The following is a 22,293-nucleotide window of genomic DNA, read 5'->3' as shown; positions in this document are numbered from 1 at the left end:
GTGATAGTCACTGGCTAATTTTTTTCTAGGGTAAGCATAAATTTGAAGATGAATGAAGAGCAGAAATATATAATGTACTGAAATTCACAAGGAGGTTTTAGAAATAGGTTTTGCAAACTATTGCTGCTGTGATACGGGTCCTTAGAGGCTATGCAACTTTTTAAGAAGTTTTTTGCTTCGTCACCACAAGTCCCCCCAGTTCACCAGTGTCCTGGTTGCAGCTGGGATAGAGTTAACTGTCTTCCTAGTAGCTTGTACAGTGCTATGTTTTGAGTTCAGTATGAGAAGAATGTTGATAACACTGATGTTTTCAGTTGTTGCTAAGTAGTGTTTAGACTAAACTCAAGGATTTTTTCAGCTTCTCATGCCCAGCCAGCGAGAAAAGCTGGAGGGGCAGAAGAAGTTGGCACAGGACACAGCCAGGGCACCTGACCCAAACTGGCCAACGGTGTATTCCATACCATGTGACGTCCCATCTAGTATAGGAACGGGGAAGTGGGGGCGGGGAATCGCCGCTCGGGGGACGGGCTGGGTGTTGGTCGGCGGGTGGTGAGGAATTGCACTGCACATCATTTGTACATTCCAATCCTTTCATTATTACTGTTGTCATTTTATTAGTGTTATCATTATCATTATTAGTTTCTTCTTTTCTGTTCTATTAAACCGTTCTTATCTCAACCCACGGGTTTTGCTTCTTTTCCTGATTTTCTCCCCCATCCCACTGGGTGGGGAGGGAGTGAGTGAGCAGCTGCGTGGTGTTTAGTTGCTGGCTGGGGTTAAACCACAACAACCAGGCACCTTAAATTCTCTTCATTCTCCCTTATATAAAAAACCACTTTCCACCCACGCTTGTAACACAGGGATGAACAACCAACGAACAGAACAGAATGCAACAGGGCCAGTGGCCCCCCTGTCACTTCTCAGTCACAGCCTAGATGAAAAAACCATCATCTCTACTGTCTTTTACTGCGCAACAGGCCAGTTTCTCATGCTAGGGTTCCACTTACCTGTGTGGGTGACTTAGGTCGGGCTGGTGCCGGAGATGCTGGTGCCAGCATATGGTTGGGACTAGCAGTAGGGCTAGGCAAGGGAGAGACCTCCTCTGGTGGTGACGGTGTTTTTGCAATGCGGAGTGGACCTGAATCACTAGACAAAAGCAAAGCAATGGTGAGGGCATACATATCGTGCTGACTTATTACCTTGACAATTTGATGCAATAGTTGAACTGCATCCCTGATGTAATGCCAGTGACCACAAAAGGCAGTACATACTGGAGATGAACTGAGCCATTGTATAATGACTAAAACTAAAACCGCAATTAAATTCAGTTAAAATTGCGCGATCTACAGTGTCAAAGGAAGTTTTAATTTTCAGTGATCTTGAATTTTTGGAACATCTGTTTGCCTGATCATTATAACTTGAGGGAAACAGAGTACCTGCATTTTTTAAGATTCTGTATTTGAAATAATGTTTCGCATATAAGTTTGTAACTATCATAAAACATGAGATGGAATTATTGTCTTCATTTCACACAGTTCTCAGAATAAAAGGCTCTAATGATAAAAAACTCAGGGGAAGGCATAACAATGAATAATGCAAATAATTTTAAAAGCTCAGCAACTTCAGAAAGGTTTCAATAAAATAAAACACAACCAAGATTATTATAAAGATATCACTATTTAGAGGGACAACTCATCACAACTATAAACAAGCAGTAGTCAAGTGACTTCAACAGAGCTCTGCTGATACTAATAAAAGATCTGATGAAGTCCTGAGAAAGGATGTGCCCTTCCCATGAAAGGACCTCGTGCAAACACTGAGACATATTCAGCTACCTAGAAATGCGAAAGCTTACAACTTGGGGAGGCTATAAACTACAGCACTCAACGATCACAGTACTCGGTAAGAGAAGAGCGACTCCTACACATCTTCAGGGAGAACAGAAGCGCTACCTGATTGAAGAGACCACACCATAAACATGTTCCTAATGCTAACACAAGAAAAATTTGCTCTTTGGAAAGTACAGACTTAGCTCACACTCACCACCTCTTTCTGTGGAAATATTAAAAAAGAAAAAATAAGCAGTTACTAAGAAATTTCTTTCCCAGGTACAATATTTGCCTTCAGGATAGAGTATTCAGTAGCATACAAGTTTTTCAGATGTTTCTTTGTACACAGTTCTTTAAAGGAAAGGTTAGATACTGTACATGTCTAGTATCTACTTCTCATGCATCTAAAAAGGAAAGCTGTTTTATCTTACAAAGACCCACTCCTGAGTAGTCTTTTAGAGCATCAGAACTAATAATGGAAGTCAAAATCTATCCAGATTTTCACACAAGGCTCTGTGAACAGTACGGCAAGAGAGAGTAACATGGTAACTAAAAAACCAATGTATTTTTAAAAAGCTTTTTAAAAATAAGTTAAGAAGATCACACTGCATTAACCTATGTCTACTCATTTGCAGCAATAACTATTATTTCTTTCTCTCATTGATGGAACAAGTCATTCAGTGGGAATGAGCATGTGCATGCTTGACATGGTCTAGGAGACACAGGTAGACAAAATACCTGTTTACTGCAAAAAAACCTGCTTGAAGTTTTCCAACCCTACATTATTTTTGATCCCATAAAAGTATTTTACAAATCCTTTGTGGAAACATAGTCCAGCTCATGAGTCCATCCTAAAGGGGCTGGAAGTGGTGATGCATAAGCTAACAACTCGGGAGGCAGCCCATGAGTATATATGAGCATGGATTAACACTGAACTGATCCAAAACAAAAATTTTGGATGTGTTCTTAATTAAGTAGTTCTGAATTTTGCATTAGGTCAGAAGGTTCAGTATTTCATTCTTTGTTCTTCCAAAGTGAGATCAAAACAAATGTAGAAATATCAGCCATATGTTTGAGGCAGATGTTATGTTGCTTGGTCAGTCTTAATTGTTGCTAATCTAAGCCCAGCTTGAGGGCAAAATAGCAGTAGATATAACATTGTTCTGATTGCTTCTGATGAGCTAGGATTGGCTGGAAATTCAGGATTTATGTATTCACTCTAAATATCATTGTATTTTTATAAGTCTCACTGTTTTATAATTTCAACCTCTTCTGCCTATCACTATTACAGTACCAAGAGATCAAATTATAGCAGAAAGGCTACATTTGTTGCAAGCAAAAAATCAGAAATAGTGCACTGGCATCCACCAACCTTAGGAAAGCACCATCTGACTTTAAACTTTTTTTGCTTTTGTTTTTATTTTAAGACAAGATTTCTCTTGAAAGTCATTAAAAATATGGTATTTTGTGACATTCTTTTTACTTCAGCTTTTCAGCTTTTATGATGCGCTCTCAGATCACATTTTTGACTTTTCCCCACAAGCAGAAGAGATAAAAGCTGACTTACAAAGGTTGGGATTCTTACCTATCATATGCTTTTAGGAGCTAAAAACACAGCTAAATATTTCACGGCTTTAAAATAAATTGAGAGTTAGCAACATTGCTGTAAACTAAGCATCTAAGAATAAATGAGCTATATACTTAGCAGGTGCAAATTGGTGTAACAGTCTACAATGAACTAGACTAAATTGCAACAGCTGAGAATTTGGCCTTTATTCTTTATTTGAAAGGAAAAATAGGTGGGTGATGAAGGAAGCTTTGCACCTTTACTTATGTTGAGAAGAACTTCATCCAAGGTACCTTCATCTACCATCCTGAACGAACAGACCCAGCAACCATGTTGTGCTGCAATCGCTACATATGGTGTAGGTGATTACTACATATGCTGAAACCCACAAAGCCTACTGCAGTGCAATTCATTAAAAAAACCAGTAAATTCACCTTGGTGCCCCTTGAATGGTGAAGGCCTTGTCTGCGTGCTGATCTCCAAGCTTTGTCATCACTTCATACAGTTTGTGACATAGCTGAGAAAACAAAACACTTGTCTGAGTTTATATGAAGCAGTATAGTCATGATTAAAAACACAGGTGATAAATTTGGTCTGATAACTGATAACCTGATAATATATAATCTGATAACTTTAAAATGACATATAGATCCTTTCAAAAATACTCAGTGCCACATATATCAAAAGCCTCAGTGGAAACCTATCATCAAAATCCATGGAATCAAAGATAACAGCAGTGCTTCAAAAACATAAGCTGGTTTTCAGAGAACAATTTTCTAAGCATGACTGACTGCTGCCTGACCTCTGATGAAGGAGGTTGCCTAAAGTTTAAAGCAATATGGGTAGCCAAGAAGATTCATGTTTTCCCCTCAAAAACCTAATCCCAATTTACGTGGGACTTCAGTCAAGCGAGTTTTCCAAACAATTTTGTTTCCTAGTAGGAACCTAGTAGGTTAGTATAGATAATACACTACAACTTAGCAAGGTACATTGGAAAGAACCTCACCGAAACTGCTTGATATGCCTAAGTGACAGATATAACATTGCATTGCTGACAATGTATATAGCAGTCTTGAAGGGAATGCTCGACATGTTTTTCTTGCACTGATTAAAGCAGTGAGATGCTTAGCAATTGGACACGGAAAAAATACTGAAGGTAACAGAATGCTAAAAAGAATAGAGAAGTTATCAAATTAGAAAGTGAATTTAGTGCTACAACTGATAACGTACTGTAATCCAAAACTGTACAGGCTGCCCTTTCCTTAAGGAGAGTACACAAATGGCAAGTAGAAACAAATACAAAGGTTATACTACAAATCTGGATCTAGGGCAAATTCCCATGTGTGCCTCTGCTAGATTTTTACTGCTGCATTACAAGACATTTGCTTGCTGTTATGCATATCACATAATCCATTATACATGAGATATTCATTTTTACTCACTAAAGCTATTTCCTTGTGAAACTTGGCTTCGAGGCTGGATACATTTTTGAAGGTGTTCACATAGAAGCCAACTCGTCTACAGAGGATGGCACAAAGAAAGGAAAAAGAGAATAAAAGATAGGGGTGGGAGGGCCACAAAGGCAAATTAATTCTTTTTTTTCCAGACTACAAGCAACATTCTTGACTATTATTCTCAGCAGAGCAAATAATTGGATCAAATGTCAAAATTTCAGACTAGTTCGTTCATGATTATTTCTGTTTGTGTTAAGAACCATCATATTTCACACTGCACAGAGTGAACCAAGTTGAGACTACTCCACAGCAGAGGGCTTCAGCTTGTTTTAGAGAAGGGAAGACTGGAAAAGGATTGGCACGAATGCAGCACAAGCACAAAGAAGGCGAGGTGCTCTGGGCACCCCGTCTCCCACTGGACAGCAGGCAACTGTTGACTGAAAGGAGAGAAGTACCACTCCGGCACTGCGAGCGCCTGCACCCGAGATGCTGTCGCAGCACCTAGGTGATGCAGGTGCATCTGGAGGCATCTTTAAGGTATACAGCTCAGTATGGCCTGGGGGTGGGTGTCCCATGCTCAGCCCTCCTTAAAGAAATCAGCCCTGAAATACATGCATATGTATGTAAAAGAAAATAATATCTATTATAGACTAGATATTTTTGCACATGCAGTCAAAAATCTGCCTGCTTGGGGTGAGTGATTACATACCTCTTGTACACTTCAAAAGTAGAAGGTGTTTTCTTAGGTTTTGAATTATTCTTTTCCTATTTAAAACTTTCATGTGTAATTTCTCCAAACCTTTAACAAAAATCATCTTTGGCATAAGAATAAGCCTGTAAAATGTCAACTCAATGGATTATTTTCTTCCGGAAGAACTGTAATAACTAAAAAAAAGGACCCTGAAGGCAATTGTTTTCTAAATTATGCCTATTGCTCAAATTAAATTCTACCTTTCCCTGAGACTAGTTAGCAGGCAACACACATAGTGAAATAAAAGGGCTCTTACTCTAAATCATTCATGTGCAGTTTTACTTTTAGTAAACCCATAAAATAAATATCTTGAAGTACTAAGAAGCTTTTTAACTGAAATAGGCAGAAACACAGCAGGAAAACCCTCTATTGATCTGAAATTTAACAGGAATTAATTTAGAAGGCAGAGAAGACAGGATACTTCAGTGATTCACTCCAGACTGTCATTTGTTAAAGAACATAGCACACTAATGAGATGCTTATTTTTCTACTGCTTTTGTTCTCCCATTCATTTTGTCTGCATCTCTGTATAAACACAATTGATGATTAAACATCTCAAATGCCATCAAATGCTTTTACATTGCAGATATAGTCAGTGCAAAACTATGAAATGTGTATCTGATGTAGTTATAAAGTTGTTTTTCCCTTCTTCTACTGCTTCGGTAGTACCTTATAGGAACTTGGAAATAACAATTGCCATAAAATCGTTATACATTTGTAAGGTTCTTTGTTTCAATACCTTTTACAGAAAAAAGTCCTACAAGTAGACCCACTGCAAATCTGGAAAAGCATGTGGCTGCTCTGTACAGTTACTTTTGACAGTAGAAAACATTTGATCCTTTTTATTAACAAGTGGCGCTTTTTTTCTTGAAAGGATCAGGTATCTACCACCAAGGTGTCTGAAAAAGGTTATGGAAGCAGTGGGTCATAATCATGATCTGCTGTTCCATGCTCTGACACAGTTCATTACCCATAAAATGGAGACCTTTTTGCACCTCACAATGAAGATATGATAATGAATCTTCAGTGCCAAGATACACTGAAAGAAATAAGCATAAATACACTTATAGTAAGTATAATTTTTTATCATTTGCAGGCATTTTTCCTTTTATTATTTCAAAAAGGTAATGGATGGGATCTTCAAGGAACCATCAAACCATTTTCTAACAGCTCATTAAAGTTCCCTGTCCTTACTCCCCCTTTAGGCAATTCAGACGATATCTGCCCAGGCTTACCGTGACCACAGAGATGGCAACTCTTCTTGTAAATCAGTGTTAAACTCTTCAAACACTTTCTGGGCTTTTTGAAATTCTTCTTCTGCCTAAACCAAAATGAAACAGTGTGACTTCTACAATCACTACAACATAGCAAAACCTGCCAAAATTGGTTTTGTGCATTTTTTTGTGGGTCTTTTACAATTTTTATTAACGAAGGATGTGACTCAGTCCCACAGCATGCAGGCCAACACAGGACTTGCTGTCCCCTCAGTTCATCAAGTGAGGAAGTTAGGGCTCAAACGGGACTCATTCCTGAAAGAGGCTGAGTATGCCCTCCACATGCACCAAAATACTCTATACACATTTATGCTTAAGGATATCATTATTTCCATTTCTGAGAGAGGAAAAAGAAACTTTGTGCTCTGCCTCTGCAGAGAAACAAATGCCACCCAAGCTCCCTAAGTCTTCTGCCAGCATCCTTCCAATTGTGCTACCTTGGTAATTCTGCCTTCATCTTTTCTTTTTGAGCTCTGCAGGGCTTCTAGATGATGCCTTGCACTGTCGTAGTCCACTAGCTTTCTGCTTCGTTTTGCAATGCGAGTCTGTACAGGGGTAGAAATGAAAGTCAGCACAAATAGCACTTTTTTAAAACCTATTTTGCCTATGTTGTCATTTAAGTTTTTGACATATTTTTATTCACCCTTATCTGCTGTTCATATATGAATTACTATACCATGCAGAAACAGGGACATGGTAAGAGAGATAAACTATTCACCTTATTTTAAATAAGGAATCCATTTACAGATGGTTTGGAAGGGTTTTTTTGTGGGTGTAGGGCTTATGGGCCTTAGAAGGGAGATATCAATGTTATGCAAGACTTGTCTCATTCTCTAGAATAAGTGGACCTGTTAAAGTCATGGTAACACCATCTTCATCCCATATATATAGCATGCAAATTTAATAAATAACATAATTTTTTTCTAGAGTTGGAAAAATGCTTAAAATATACTTCTCAGTATAGTTGCTCTGACACATATCTAAGATAACTGGAGTTCAACATGCAAGAGGAATTCTAATCTACCTGCTATAATTCTTTAAAAACTAAACAAAAGTCTTCTGATATACACTGACTTTACAAAGCTATATATTATATGTAAATTCCACATGCTGAGAGGGCATAAATGCAGTTTGTTTTACAAGCAAGTTTGAGACTGAATGTCAGTAACGTTGGGATTTTTTAATTATTTTTGCTTTAGTCCCCGATGTAAATGACAAAGGGGATGACTGCGTCATACCTACTCAATTATAAACCATCACAAAGAATTTCCAGCTATGTCCATACAGTCACATTCAAATATAAAAGTATCTACCTCTCGCCTGTAATAATTCTTTAACTCCACACATTTCATGTAGCAACCATCTCCCTGGACTGTACACTGGACAGGCATCTGGGAGAGGTTAGAATCTGCATAACAGTTTCTCCTGATGTGCATTACAAAATCTTTTTATAACTAATTAAAAGACAGGAACCATGGCTTATTTAAGAGACAAGTATTTAGATACCCACAGGTACATCTGGCCAATAACAAAAGCCCTGCTTTTCATGTTGTAATTTGTCTGGCATTTTAACAGCTGAAGAGCTTAATGTGTCCCTGTTGAAGTCAGTGAGAATTACCTCATACCAAATAAATAGGAGCAGGAAAAAACAGAATTTCTATCTACAAAGGCTAATTTACTTCCAAGTACTACTGCATGAAAAATATTTCTGTTCACTTGGAAAATCAGTGCAGCCTAATGTCAGGGCTTTACTTACAGAACAACATCTTTTACATTGCAGAAGAGAATGACTTCCACCTCCCCCCCTTTTTTCGTTTTTCTTGTAATGTCGTTTTCTATTTAGTTTATGACTCAACAGTGATTTTACAAATTGTCCTTTACAGGAAATCATTACTGTACTTTGATATCAGGAAATTGTCCTAGATATGTATCCAAAGTCAACAACGACCCATCCACCAGTTTTTGGTGGAAGTCTTCCCAAAGTTCATCACATTTCTGTAAAGGTAAAAAAGAGAAAAATGTGCTTAGTACTTTAATTCCACTCCAAACCTAGGAGAAATACAAATGTAATTGGTAAAGATTAATCTTTCTGAAGTTTTAAAATGTTCTTTAAAGCAATAAATCAGAGTGCACTTATAAGGTAAGTGAAAAGGAATAGCTTGACATTGCAAGTTCTAATTCACAATAAAAGAAGATTTAGCTTAATAACTAGTTTGTGTTTTCATTCTTTCAAATAGTAACTGCTATGTGAAAATAAGGATATCACGGATTCAAGGTCTTCCTTAGGATTTCAGGTCCCTGAGGGTCAACAACGCAGAATCTGAAGCTGTCCTAGTTCTTACACCTAAGTATGTTCACTGGGGATGAACCTTCCTTACAGATAAAAGAAGTAAAACTGAAAGTAGAAGGGTAAATAAAATAAAGGAAAAAATAAAGCAGGTTCCCCATCAATTCAAGGATTTGTAAGCTTAGCTTTGCTTGGTCATTTTTAAAATAAAAGCTGTGGAGACCCATCCTAAGAAAGGTCTTTCCATCGTGTACTTTTTGTGCCATTAAGGTACATTTGATGAAATGGCCGATACACAGACAAGAACTCTACCTCACACTGCTAGAGAACTGGGAAGCCAGATATGAAACACGCCAACGTCAGCAGGCAAAATAAACAAAATCCCCCCCCAGAAGCTACAGTGCTTTTCCCCAGCCCTCTTTGCAGCTCTGGGGTAGTCACCAGGAGACACTCCTTGTAGTTTTCCGGTGTTTAAGAACATGTTAGTGCAGCTGATGTGACAACGATCCGTGGGGAGCAGGGTGATATTCCTTGCCAGAAGCAAATCGTGTTACACAGAGACGTAGTGCTCGAGGTCCTTGGTTCTCAACTGAACAAGTCATTAGCATATGTTAAACACCCTGATCCCCCTTTTCTTTGCACATTTAAAAAAATCACTGAACTCCCTCCTTTGATGGGAAGGAGGCTAAAGGGGGCAAGCACTGCTCTGCAGGGCTGTTATCCTTACCGGCAAGTCTGGAAAGCTATTCCCTAGTGTTTGTTTTATCATGAGCTACTATAGGGCATATTATAAATGCTGTGTGATGCCAGCATTCAGTTCATTCATTTCCTACCCTAACAGAGTCCCTAATGAATTATTACAATCTATTAATCATGCTTAAAAGAAATACCTCATTTATTAACACAATATTTAATCACAGTGGTCTACAGAGCAGCACAGCATTAGATCATAGCAAGTAACTGCCAGTCTTGTGCATTTGCCTTTCTATCTTGCTGATACATATTTTGGACAAATTAAAATCATGGAGGTTTTCTGAAAGCTAATGGCCTCAAAAAACATTGCTGAAGAGTTCTTTAAGCTATCAACTTTCCTACCATACAGAATAAGGTAATTTAAATGGACCCCTTTTGGAATGATCATTTATATCCTGGACTGCACAAATATGTCATTCTTTTTTACTCTAGGTTGAAGGATGCATAAATCTACATTTGTGATTATATAGGGAAAAATACCAGGAGCAGAGATTTTTTAATATTGCCCACATGAGTCTCTTATGAAGAAGACACATCTAACATTTATCCCTATATCTAACAGAGATTAAGAGCCAAATTTTGGTCCTTTCACACACAATTGCAAATTTCCGAGTGTAAAATCTAGTAGTCTACAGATACAAGATGAGGTGCTACAGCAATATGCAGCAAGACATCTTCCAGCTGTTTAACCTAAACCAATATAAATGGTATGGTATCTTAACTTATACAGTTTGGAAGTTGTGTGCTTTTAAAATCAAAACCACATCATGCCTTCAGCAGCAGAGAAGGGCAGAGGAAGGCAGCCATAAAAAAGAAAAGCAATCATTATGCAGACTTGGGAAGAGTGCTCTGTCTTCCAGTTTCTTGTTAATTATATTATCCAGGAGGCCTTGCAAACTGAATGCCAAGTGGTTAAAAGCTGCACTGATAACAGTCTGCACTTTCTTGTCACCACCAGCACATTTGCTGACTACCCCCAGAATTAAGGCTGTTTAAGCAGGCAATTCAGAGCACCTCAAGTCAAATTCCTGCAGTGTCCTCTAGAAAAGCCTATTCTTCTCTAATCACTGGAGAAAACTAAAAAGACTGAAATGAATAGTGTCCATCAGCCTAATTTGCCCTTAAATTCCAGATTCTTGTCAGAGAGGTGAGCGTCCCATCAGATATCCTGTTTAGTGCCACTGGCTCAACGGTTGTTACATAGCACACAAGGATAAACAGATTTGGTAATTTTTAACATTCAATTGAATTGAGGATCCTGACTGTTAAACTGCATGTAAAATACCTTGTACAAACTTGTCAATCAGTCGCTATCAGGACCAATTCTGCTCACACTGATGTTGACCTCAGTGGGAGCTTATGTCAGCTAGCTCGTAAAATAGACATTGCAAATGCAGTATCTGGTCAGCAGGAGGTGCATTTCACAAGACCAATAATTTCTATGCTCAGAAAACAGGATTTTACATGCAACGAAGCATTAAGGGAAATTTCAGACTTACACTTTTCAACAGCTTAGATTAATCCATTTGCAGCCAAAATACTTTTTTCCTCTTTCCACACATCTTACCTCTCCAATCATTTTCACATCTTCCCGTCCATACCAATCTGGCTCATACACTTCATGAAGAGACTCTGTAAGCTTCTTTGAGGCATCTTGCATCCCTGTAATTAGACCGAATGAGGAACATATAATTGCAACCTACAAGAAACAGTTGCTAAATATCTTTATTTTGACCCACGAGTACCCACTATACTACTCCCTCTGGCATGTTTAGAGTATTGTTTTCAAGAGCTGAAACGAAACGTTTATTTTCACCTAGCTTCCCCAGGTCAATGAGAAAAGTCCCTCACAGAAGGATTAACCCATACTTATATGCAGAGAAAAAAAGTTTCCACCAGATTAAGGATTCCATTTTCTATTCTGAACTAAACATATCTGAAGATGAATAACAACTCAGAGGGTAGTCCTGCCCACTAAAGGTACGTAATACTCAATTGAAAGACTATCACTGAGAAGACAATCTAATAGCAACCTGCCTTTGGTTATTCTCAGCTCTTCCACCCTACAGATCAGTTTCCTACCTTGTCCGTAATGAGTACCATGCCAAACTGTCTGAAAGAGGAGGCATTTCCAAGGTGGTATGGTTAAAATGGCAAAGATTTATGGGAATTGCTGGCTGTAAAAATGGACTTAGGAGAAAAGCTAGAAGAGGTCTGCACTAATGAAAAGTGCTCCCCAGAATGGGGGAGGTCGCACACAGGTAGAACATATCTCAGGATTTCTCCGTTTCCTTGTTTTCAAAGATATTTAAGTCTCAGGAGCTTTCACATGTAAAGTGAGAGTGGTTGAGCTTGTTATTCATGTGCCCACAGTAATGATGGTGACCTAAAGGTATGTTCATAATGAAGCAAAGGACTGGCAAGAGCTGAGACAGTCTCTAGGGAAAAGAGATGCCTGAACTTGGGGAAAGCGCCATAATGGACCTGGTTTTATGAAGAATGATTATCTTGTATGCTCACCCAGTAGGTTTAGAAGTATGTGGAGCCCAGCGCTTATTTATGCTTGCCGCGGGGTGGTGTCTACAGAGAAGTGTGCTAAACCAAACTGCATCAGCCAGCTTTGGAGCTCTTGCTACCACAGGTGAAACAAGAATGGGGACTATTGATGGTTATCACTTTGTAATGCACAGAGGAGCTGGCTTAAATGTAAAATAGCTTCAATGATATTATGAGAAAGAGCCTAAATCTATCTTCAGTGAGATCAGTTTGACTCCAGTGAATAAATTACTGCCCTCAGTGAAGGCATTGGGGTTTGCCTTTCCATTTGGATGGAGTGCCGATACATTAGATGATGAATATGGTTCTGAATCCAGTGAAACCAAGCTGATCTCACCTAGCATGCTAAGAGTTAGTTCAGAATCAGTAATTTTAAAATGACAAATTTATTTCAACTTGTTTGCAAAATCTGTGCTGTCTTGAAAATGTCTCTAGCATGATCTTCAGATTGAACTGCTCAGTGGCTGAATTTAGGAATAACATCAATGTTTGTTTTCCGCACAAAGAAATGTTCAGGAGTGGAAGAGGAGAATTCATTTGAAACTTGAATGTCTAGAAGAACAGACTTGACCTAGTCAGTAGCTATTCCACCATGCACTCCAAAACACACACTTGAGGTACAAAAGGAAAATAAATGCAGTAATGCACACTTCCTAATATAAAAATGGTGGTCTATGGAATGGGTAGGATAGGAAAAATTATACTGAGAAAGCTGAAAGTAGGTGGCTATTCTCAAACCTTGGGTTCAAGGGACAGAATGGCGTGGAAAAGGGGAAGAACAAGTACAAAGGAAACTTTGGTGTTCAGAGGGTACAAGCTTTCACCCTTAAATCAAAAGGTGCTGACCCAAAACAGAGTATTTGATCTCTTCAGGGATTGTCTTGGAGGTGCTTTTTAACGACAGAGCTCAGCTCAGAGAATTGGTATAGCACAGGAACTTAAGATGCTTTTCTTCCTTTTGTCCTTTGTGGTTAATGCTTAGGATGTTGTATCACCACCTAAGAAAGGGTTCCTGAATAAAGGGGATTTTTTTGCCTAGAATATGGCAGATTACAGTAAAATACAGATAATCTTCACATATTTTTCCAGGCAGGACTCATTTAAAATCTATAATGCCACTGCAAATTAATCAACTCAGGAGGTAAGACAAAACCAGCACAGTATTGCCATGCTGAAGAAGGCTGCTTCTGTCCACTCAGGGCGAATGCACAGACCAGGAAGGTTTCCACATCCCTGCTCATGCTTGATCCTTTCTGATACCTGAACTTCTGCCCTTAAGCATGCTGCATGCTAAACCTGCCATGTACGTTCTGCCGGCAGGCAGGCTAGCACAGCTGCTCGCTAATCCCTCGTGCAGCTTGCACTCCGCTCAGTCAGAGACCAGGCTTGGGTAGAGCACCTTTTCCTACGGAGGCTTTCTTTTTTAAGTACTACAGGACTCAAGCATATATCTGCTCAAGAGAATAAGTAAAAGACACTTAATATCCCATATTAAGTCGTATCAAAGTTGCACAAACTTTTACACTTGTTTCAGTTCTAAGAATCTAGTAATCCTCCATTCTACCATACTTCCGTAAAAAACGTCAATCAAATCCAGCTGCAGCGTGAGGCAAGTCGGCATTACAGTACTTGGCTTCTTCAGTCAGGGGCTTCAGTCTGAAATTTCCACAAGCCAAGGTCATCCGTCCTACTCCCCTCCTACTGCATCTATACTAGGTTTACTGCAATAACCCAAATGAGTGCATAGGTAAATACCAATCCAGTGGCTTCCCATTCTTTTTCATGCCTGTGAGCATAAACTTACAATGTGCAATGATATTTTTTTATTTGGCTGGTTTTCACATAGAATTATTTCTGATGCACTGATACCTTTTATGCATTATTCAGCACTAAAGTTAAGAGGATTAGTGTCTCAGCCATAGACTGCAGGCTGTCTCTTTCTGCTATTTTTAACTGCTATCACTGAGAAAGATAAATTGTTTAAAGCAAATCATTAAAGTACTAAGAAATGTGAAAAGAATTTTTACTGCTGGTGAACAATTAGAAATTTATATTTAATATCAATTGTTTCATTTAGTACCACTTCTTGGTAATTGGGTCACTTATTTAATAACTACAAATGCCAAAATAATTGAATCGCTTAGGAAAAAATTATGCTAAATAACCCAGTTATTTAAGTTTGAGGCTCTCTGGTGAAATCATCCCTCCTTCTATGGGAAAGAGTCCCTGTACCTGGAACCCCAAAGGACTCCTAGAGGCCCCCACGTGGTAGGGATCCTGGGGGTGGTGGTGCAGAGACCTTCCCATTAAGCACCCTAGAGACGGCAGAGGGTAGGTGACTCTTTGCTATCATGACTCCAATGTACTCAAGCTCCCATGGAAATTGAGACTGGCCTGGGACTCCATGTTGGCCATAGGACCCATATACTGTGGGGTTTCCTCACTCCCCAGCAGGGAAATCTAGGCTGAATCATGGAGAAAATTCTATTTTCCTGATGGAGTGAGGCACCTTGGTCTGGCTTTTAATATTTAATTACGTGAGTGGGGAAGAGAGCTTCATGTGCGGTTCTCTGGGGAAATGACCTGTCCTGCCATAAGGGTTGGATCTGTTATTGCTAGTTACCCACTAGAGTTTCCACTGGAACAATTCAATCATTTCATAATTCATTACTAAATTTTACAGAAAGATGATTAATAGTTTTATTGCTTCTAAGAAATTACATGATTGATTTTAAGATTTGTGTGTCTGGAGGATATGTGCAGTTCTGTCTGCCACAGACTGACAACTAAGCAGCAAAACTGCTTACAGACCTCCAAAATCTCCCCTTCCCTTCCTGTAGACTAGTTAGTATTTTTCACTACATTAAGCCACCTAAAAAGTATGGTGCTTCTTTTTCGTGATGCAGGATTCCTTTTTACCCCTGCCAGCTTGCCACCTGCATGCAGGTCCAGGTTTATATCTCCCCATCTGTACTGGTGCTTGCAAAGAGCTCAGGGTAGAGAATGCAAGGCTAATTTAGGGTTTCTTTAATAATTGGCCCATAAAACCGTTCAAGTCACCTACAGCTCTCAAAAGCTTAAAAACCAAACAAACCATGAAGTAGAGAACCCAGATACACGTTGCCAAGGAGACTGGAAGAGACAGAAGACTGAGGCATGAGATGACTATAGCTATAGGGGATAGTACACAGTCTTGTCAGTACAAACACCACTGATACATAGCAGATGTTAAACTATCATGCAGGTGAAATAAAACAGCACATAAAAGCCATTCACAAGTTCAACAGCTTTATGACATGGTTCCTCCAAGTCCTTGAGTAACCAGCAGTAAAGATCAAGATCCAGCTAAGACTAAGAAGCACCTCTGAGTGAGAGAAGGATTATGAATACAGCAAAAATTCTTTTAAGAATGTGTGATACTAAACCTGAAACTGTCAAGTATATTAAAATGAAGGGATAGAGGGTCATAAGAAGGCTCAATTGACCATTCCTTGCTTAAATCGTGCCCCGGACCTTGTACTTCCAACTTCCAATATCCAGCCACTCAAAAGTCATACAGCAAAATGAAACTTATACTGGAGTTCACAACATACCAGATTCATAAAATCCTTTTAGCTAAAGTTAGCTATCTTGCCAGTTCCTGAAACCGTTTAAAATGAACTGCTTTTCTCACACCTGTAAAAGTACAAGGATGTCAAGTGCATTATTTTCCAATGATATGATTGACCTTTTTCCCTGCAAAATGAGCCCCTGATGACAGTGTGCCTCCAAGGCTCAGATGTCCTAGGTGCAGAAATACCAATCCAGTGCCTAAATATGGGGGTTCCCATGCGTTTGTGCATAGCCACCCCAAAACCCTTTAATGATGGCCACCCTTCAAAGAATAGCAACAAAGAGACTGTAGCAATTGCTGGATCTGCTTCTGCCATCCAAAATCTGGAAAGGTCTTTGCCACTGCTGAGCTAGTCAGCTTTGGGGAAGTCCCAGCCAGAGCTGTGTATTGGGGACTACTGTCTCGGGCTGTCCTCTCACTCCACAGCACCAAGGTGTGCCAACACGTCTGCCAAGGATGCCCACTGGTGGCTTGTTGGCTTTGGAGAATAATATTTTTAAGGCTCTTGTGAGCTGCTTATGACTGAGTCTTTTTTAAGACATGAAGATAATGAGGTGCTAGCAAACAGTTTTCATTCTCAGTAAGAAAGTCAGCCCTAATTATTTTCAGATATGGACTTACAGGCTGCAACAAGAGAAAGATGCTGAACAGAAAAGCATGGCTAAAAAGGCAAAACTTGCACAATGAAAATTTCATACCAAGTTAACAAAATTTGGTGCAAAGAGTAGCCCACTAGACAGTAAACAAGCAAAAGGACCACGAATGCACAGAGTACTAGGAAAAGAAGAGAAAGAGAGAAAGAAAATTAAACATGGAGAGGAGGATTGTTGTCAGCAACATGAAAATCAAAGCATCATGTAAACAGTTAGCCTACATGACAGAAAAGCCATCTGGCTAACAAACAGCCTCATCATGCTGTTTCTGAGTATCCATCTGATAATAGGTGTGGGGAAGGATGGCTGAAAAATAAGAAAGTAAAATCAGCATCCAATGGGTCCCCAAAAATGACTGATGCTGAAATATCCTCTAAGAACAAAAGACATCGTGCAAATCCCTACATGGCAAAATATCTTTTGTCTGGTACAGGATTTTCCTTGCCCAGCCCATCCAGCAAACAATAGATGGTCAAAGACATTAAGCTACTGCTTTGCTCCCCATTTTACAATTCCCATCAAAAAGAGCTTTCTTCCCTGCCTGTCAACAGCTGCTGAATCTTTATTATGACACAGTGATTTCCAGGGATGTTAATACTCGTTTGTAACGTTCTCCCTACTGGACTGGAGCCAGGCTAAAAATATAACACATATATATATGTATTTATGACATGTATATATATATTTCTCTCAAGAAGCCATTATTGTCTGTCAGTCACCAACTCTTATTCCCTTGGACAGCCAAGGATGAGCCGTGCATGCAAGACTGTACACACATGAGTTGACATCAAACGTGCAAAATCCCTAGCAACAGGCTAAAGAGCCTGTGCCGGATCCAAAGCAGAAACATGGACTACTAATGACAAAAGCAGTATTACTTGTATTTGTCTTTGTATACCTTAAACAAGCCTACTTGTCTCAATTTTTGAAAAATGTTTGCTTTATGAAAACATGATGTAAAACTTAAAAATCACCTTTGATGGCTGCTAAATATCCTCTCAGTTCTCTCTGGAGTCTGGAACCCTCTGCCTGGAAAAGAAAAAACAAAAAAAAGCAAGGAAGTGAAAACACATTTCAGTTATGGTATTGAAAACACATTTCAGTTATATTTTATGCCTTAAAACTTGCATACAGTATGTCAAACTTAACAACAAAAAGCAATTTCAGGAGCTATCTGATGAATAGTGTCACGTTGCAAGCATGCACAGGTTCATACAGAAAAAGTGGCCTGGCCAAGATGTTATGCATAGTGTATTCTCTAGGCTAAAATTTCTGGGTTTATTTTCTCAGTCATCTGCACAGGGAAGAATTCCAGCCAAAGAAAGACAAGTATATTTTATGGCCAAGGTCCAGTTCAAGTCAGCCTGGCTAATGTCCTCACCTGAAACACAAAGAAGTATAATCAAGAACAGTGCACCTCCACTGGAAACCACTCAAGTGAGGCCAGTCTAGACTTGCAGAAAATCCATGCCCTTACATAAATGGGTTACTACTTTTACAAACAGTTTTCCAAGTATTTTAACATTTTAATATTTTGCACCAAATAGCTACTAAAAAACAATAGCATTAGTTATTTTGTTTAGCTTGGCTAGTACATCTTGCAGTCTGCTGTGAAATCTCAACTGTTTCTTTGGCAAATACATCAAAATTATTTTTCTTTATCTTATACCAACAGCCTTTGAAAACTCAGAATAGACAAAACAGAATGCGTTGCTTTACTTTATATCTGACTGTAACACAAGTTGGACTTCACAGCTCCTAGGATTTGCAACAAAATCTGTGCTATACTATAGCACATACTTTATTGCTAAAAAGCTGTTGTCCAGGACATCTTCCATAGCCTGAAGATTTTGGAAATGCTCCATGTTTATCAGTTCCCAATATCCTTCAATTTATTTATTTATTTAAGCAGTTAGAAACTGCGGGAATATCAGCTTTCAGTCACATTTTCTCACATACAGCTACACCATATGGAAAAATCAGCTGCAAAATATGACTGGCTGCTTCAGAGTTTCTCTCATGTTTTTCGTGTGAAAGTCAGAACCCAAAAGGGTGCATGTGTGAATACTTCAGAAGGCAGAGTCTCAACTGGTTTAAGCCGTTATAACTCCACTTAAGTCAAAGGACTTCTGATGTCCATAAAGGATTTGCCATCAGCAACAGCAACGCTCAGAGCATTCAGACACAGAGAATCATAAGAAATTCAGGTTGAAAGGGACCGTCTGGGGCTTAGAATCCATCTACCTGCGGCCACATTAAACCCAGATGGTGGTTCTCAAAAAATACTCACTTGCCTCACCAGTACACACATTGTAATGCAGATTACGTCCACAAAATTCACTTGCCTCTCCCAGCTCCCTGCAGGGAACTGAAGGCCTTCAGAACTGGATCAAAAACCCCAAATTGCAATGCACTGTGAGAGCAACTCTTTTAATGTCCTGGAAATATTTAAGAATTTAGAAGGTAAAAATGCCTGAGTGGGCTTAGAAAGTAGACTGAATTCACTTTACAGATTCAACGAACAGAAGGTTGCTTTTACACTGATTTGATCTGAAGTGAAACTCCTTTTTGAACCTAAATCCATTAATCAACTAAATTCTGAGCACGGGAATAGGTCCACCAGGGCGATATCTGAGAAGCTGCTGAGTAACAGCAAGAGTGCAGGAGCACCCAGCCTACCAATCTGCCTCTGGTTTGGGACCATATTTGATGCTCCAAGGAAAGACAAACTCTTCCCTTGCTTTGGGATCAAAGCTGCATATCAAAGCAGGGGCCAGACAGGCACAGGCTGAGTAATCAGTGGATTAAACCTCAGGCTTAATTACTTATAACACAATAGAAAGTTCTGAAAGTAGTGGTAGCTTGATGTTGTGTCCCTTAAGAAAATATACGTATACATCTTAATACTATTTAGTAAAAAGTACTACCCTAATGCATCATAACAACACCTTTTATCACCCTACATAACATGGTAGCATCCTAACACACTTCAGAAGCTGACTTCCTTCTACTTCTTTCTGTACTAGAATGGGAGGCAGAGAGATGACAGAAGTTGTCTTTCCACGGAGCAAGACATTAAGTGAACAGCACTGCCGTAGAGGAAAGATTGAACCTGGGGGCAGAATTTCTCGCTATTGGATCTGAAAAGGAGTATCTGTAAACATGCAGCAGAAAGAGGAGGGAAGTTCCTTTCTATGCATGCCAGTCTCCTCCTGGGAGGATCCCTGGTAATCTGAGAAGTCACATGAAGGTATAGAAATGATCTTTGGCCTGAGCACTTGTAGTGAAAACGGGAAGTAGATACAGCAACTTGATTCTTCATCATGGTCCAGCTTAACAGGTGCCCATACAATAACAATTTTTAGTTATTAAAGAATTTTTGATGTTTCAGGTGCAGGAAACCGCTGCTGGAAGGCTCAGAACCCTGTTAGGTGCCCTCATGTCCAGTAAAAGGTCTGTATTTACTCACACGCATGCCATTTTGTCACTAGGACTAACTAGCACACCACAAACGGCATGTCAGGGACACACATTGCTCAAACACTATGTTTATAACTGTACTGCTGTGTAGTTTTACAACTGGTAACCTAAACCACTATGAGATCTATTGTGGTTGATTAGCACTATGCGTTATCAGCAACTGCTGCTCAGGAAAATGTACAAGAAAAAGTCAAAGCAGTAAAACACGATGCAAATATTTTGCCATATGTGCTGTTATGAATTCTGACAATTCATTCAAAAGAATAATTTTAACAGGCATCTCCTTCAGTCTGGGTTATTAACAGGCCACAAACCACTGAAATATCTAAGCAGCATAGAGCCATATGAATTTTCCCTCATTAGCAAATCTTGTATGAGACGTGACATTAAAGCATCCATGTGCAAGGGCCAGCTCCCACTGAATTTGAGAGATAATACCTCAGTTTCAATGGCAACAGAATTAGACCTTTCTATAAAATACCAGAAATAAAAATTTGCATCAAAAGTCCTCAGCCTTGTGAATTCAGTAAAACGTACCTCTGGTCTACACATTTTGCTATAGCAAACTCACTATTAGTGAAGATAGATATACTTTTACCACCTACTCACTATTAGTGAAGATAGATATACTTTTACCACCTAACAGGCTAATTAATATTCACAGATGAAAATACTGCATTGCTGGCTCTGCACATCTTGCAAACTGTGACATACAGGTTTTAAAAAGCACTGTTTTAAAGATTGCTACATATTAATATTGCCCCTTCTTGATGTTTACTGACACACTCTTTCTCCTTTCTAGTCTATCAGATGAAAGCATCTGGTGGCTCTGAAACCGCTGCTCCAAGTATCTTCATTAAGGCCATCCATTTTGTTAACCGAGATGCAGTTTCTTGAAGGAGAATGAAAAGTAGGTGTCATTTCACAGATGTTGTGCTCCTCTGAAATGAGATTTCCCAAGACAGCACTAATGCTTTCTTTACCATTTCATAATTTCTTTTATTTGTTCTACATGAGGCAGCAAAATGAGTCAGAGTTTCATAATATGCAAGAAAACTCCAGTGAGAAATCTCAATAGCATACTTAATAGCAAACTTCTCGCAGTTGGGTTGTTTGATAACAGCAGGCATGTTCTCACCAGACTCCAGCACCAGAAATCAGTGCTCTTAGCTCACCTGGTCAAACTCAACATATAAATTACCAAAAATCTGACAGGCAATCCTGTTAAACTGCACATAAGAGCAAGGGAGGCATGCTAACAACCCAAACCAACATCCCTCATTAGGAAAATCAACTCAGCTCTCCACAGTGATGTCCCAAACAACAACTTGTTACTCTGAACAGCTTAGCACGCAGTCAGTGTCACTGTCAGATTCCCTTTTCAACTCTCTGGTCTTATTACATGGTTAGTATTATGTAGCCGGTAAAGACACATGTACCCAGTGAGATAAGGAGGCTCAGTGTTTCAGGATCTTGTCATCTACAGCCACAGATCTTACACACTTTTACAGCAGCATTAGGCCTTTTCAGTACTACTGATTCTTGTGTATGTTTAGTTTTGGTTTTCTTTTCAAAGACTAGTATTTAAGCATATCTTAGCACTGGAATTAAGACAATGAGAGCTACAGCACTGTTGGCTGTAAGACTGACGAGACCTACAAAAACAATGACTAAAACCATAAAAAACATGGTTTCTGTCTTACCAGCTTTTGCTTCCTGATGCATTAGAAAAATCACTGCCTCTACTCAGAAATTAAAGGCCACCTTCCCTCCATGAAAGCTGGAATTGCATGACCTATTTGCCAGGCATCATTTATTCCAGGCAGAACAGAAGAGTTTGATTTTTCTATCATGTCACATACAGGATGTAAACACAATACATCTTTACAGGAAATGTCAGCACAGCATGCGCTTGATACCAAAACCAAATAAATCACTCCACTTAGCAAGAGTCAAGAGCACTGTCAATGCTGAACCTGGAGCATAGGTTAATTAATAACCTGCCCCACAGACATGCATACCAGATAATTATTAATGCAGCTCTAAGTCTTATACTGCAATTTTGTTATTCCATTG

At 39.2% G+C, this 22,293-nt stretch overlaps 1 protein-coding gene across 10 annotated transcripts in view; it reads right to left on the bottom strand.

Annotated features, from left to right (window-relative positions):
- The window catches only part of AMPH (amphiphysin), a 122,764-nt gene that overhangs the window by 35,470 nt on the left and 65,001 nt on the right, over positions 1-22,293 (bottom strand). For all 10 annotated transcript variants that reach the window (XM_052796227.1, XM_052796295.1, XM_052796280.1 and 7 more), the window contains exons 3-10: positions 17,712-17,766; positions 11,483-11,577; positions 8,775-8,870; positions 7,313-7,420; positions 6,837-6,922; positions 4,839-4,914; positions 3,831-3,913; positions 1,008-1,146 (exon numbers count right to left, since the gene is read on the bottom strand). In XM_052796227.1, the coding sequence (XP_052652187.1) occupies positions 1,008-1,146; positions 3,831-3,913; positions 4,839-4,914; positions 6,837-6,922; positions 7,313-7,420; positions 8,775-8,870; positions 11,483-11,577; positions 17,712-17,766 (738 nt within the window). The remainder of the gene's footprint in view (positions 1-1,007; positions 1,147-3,830; positions 3,914-4,838; positions 4,915-6,836; positions 6,923-7,312; positions 7,421-8,774; positions 8,871-11,482; positions 11,578-17,711; positions 17,767-22,293) is intronic.

Source organism: Harpia harpyja, chromosome 1 (genome assembly GCF_026419915.1).
Source record: "Harpia harpyja isolate bHarHar1 chromosome 1, bHarHar1 primary haplotype, whole genome shotgun sequence".
In the NCBI taxonomy this organism is placed as follows: domain Eukaryota; kingdom Metazoa; phylum Chordata; class Aves; order Accipitriformes; family Accipitridae; genus Harpia; species Harpia harpyja.
The sequence above is the reverse complement of the archived record's forward strand: the minus strand, read 5'-3'. Positions and strand labels throughout refer to the sequence as shown.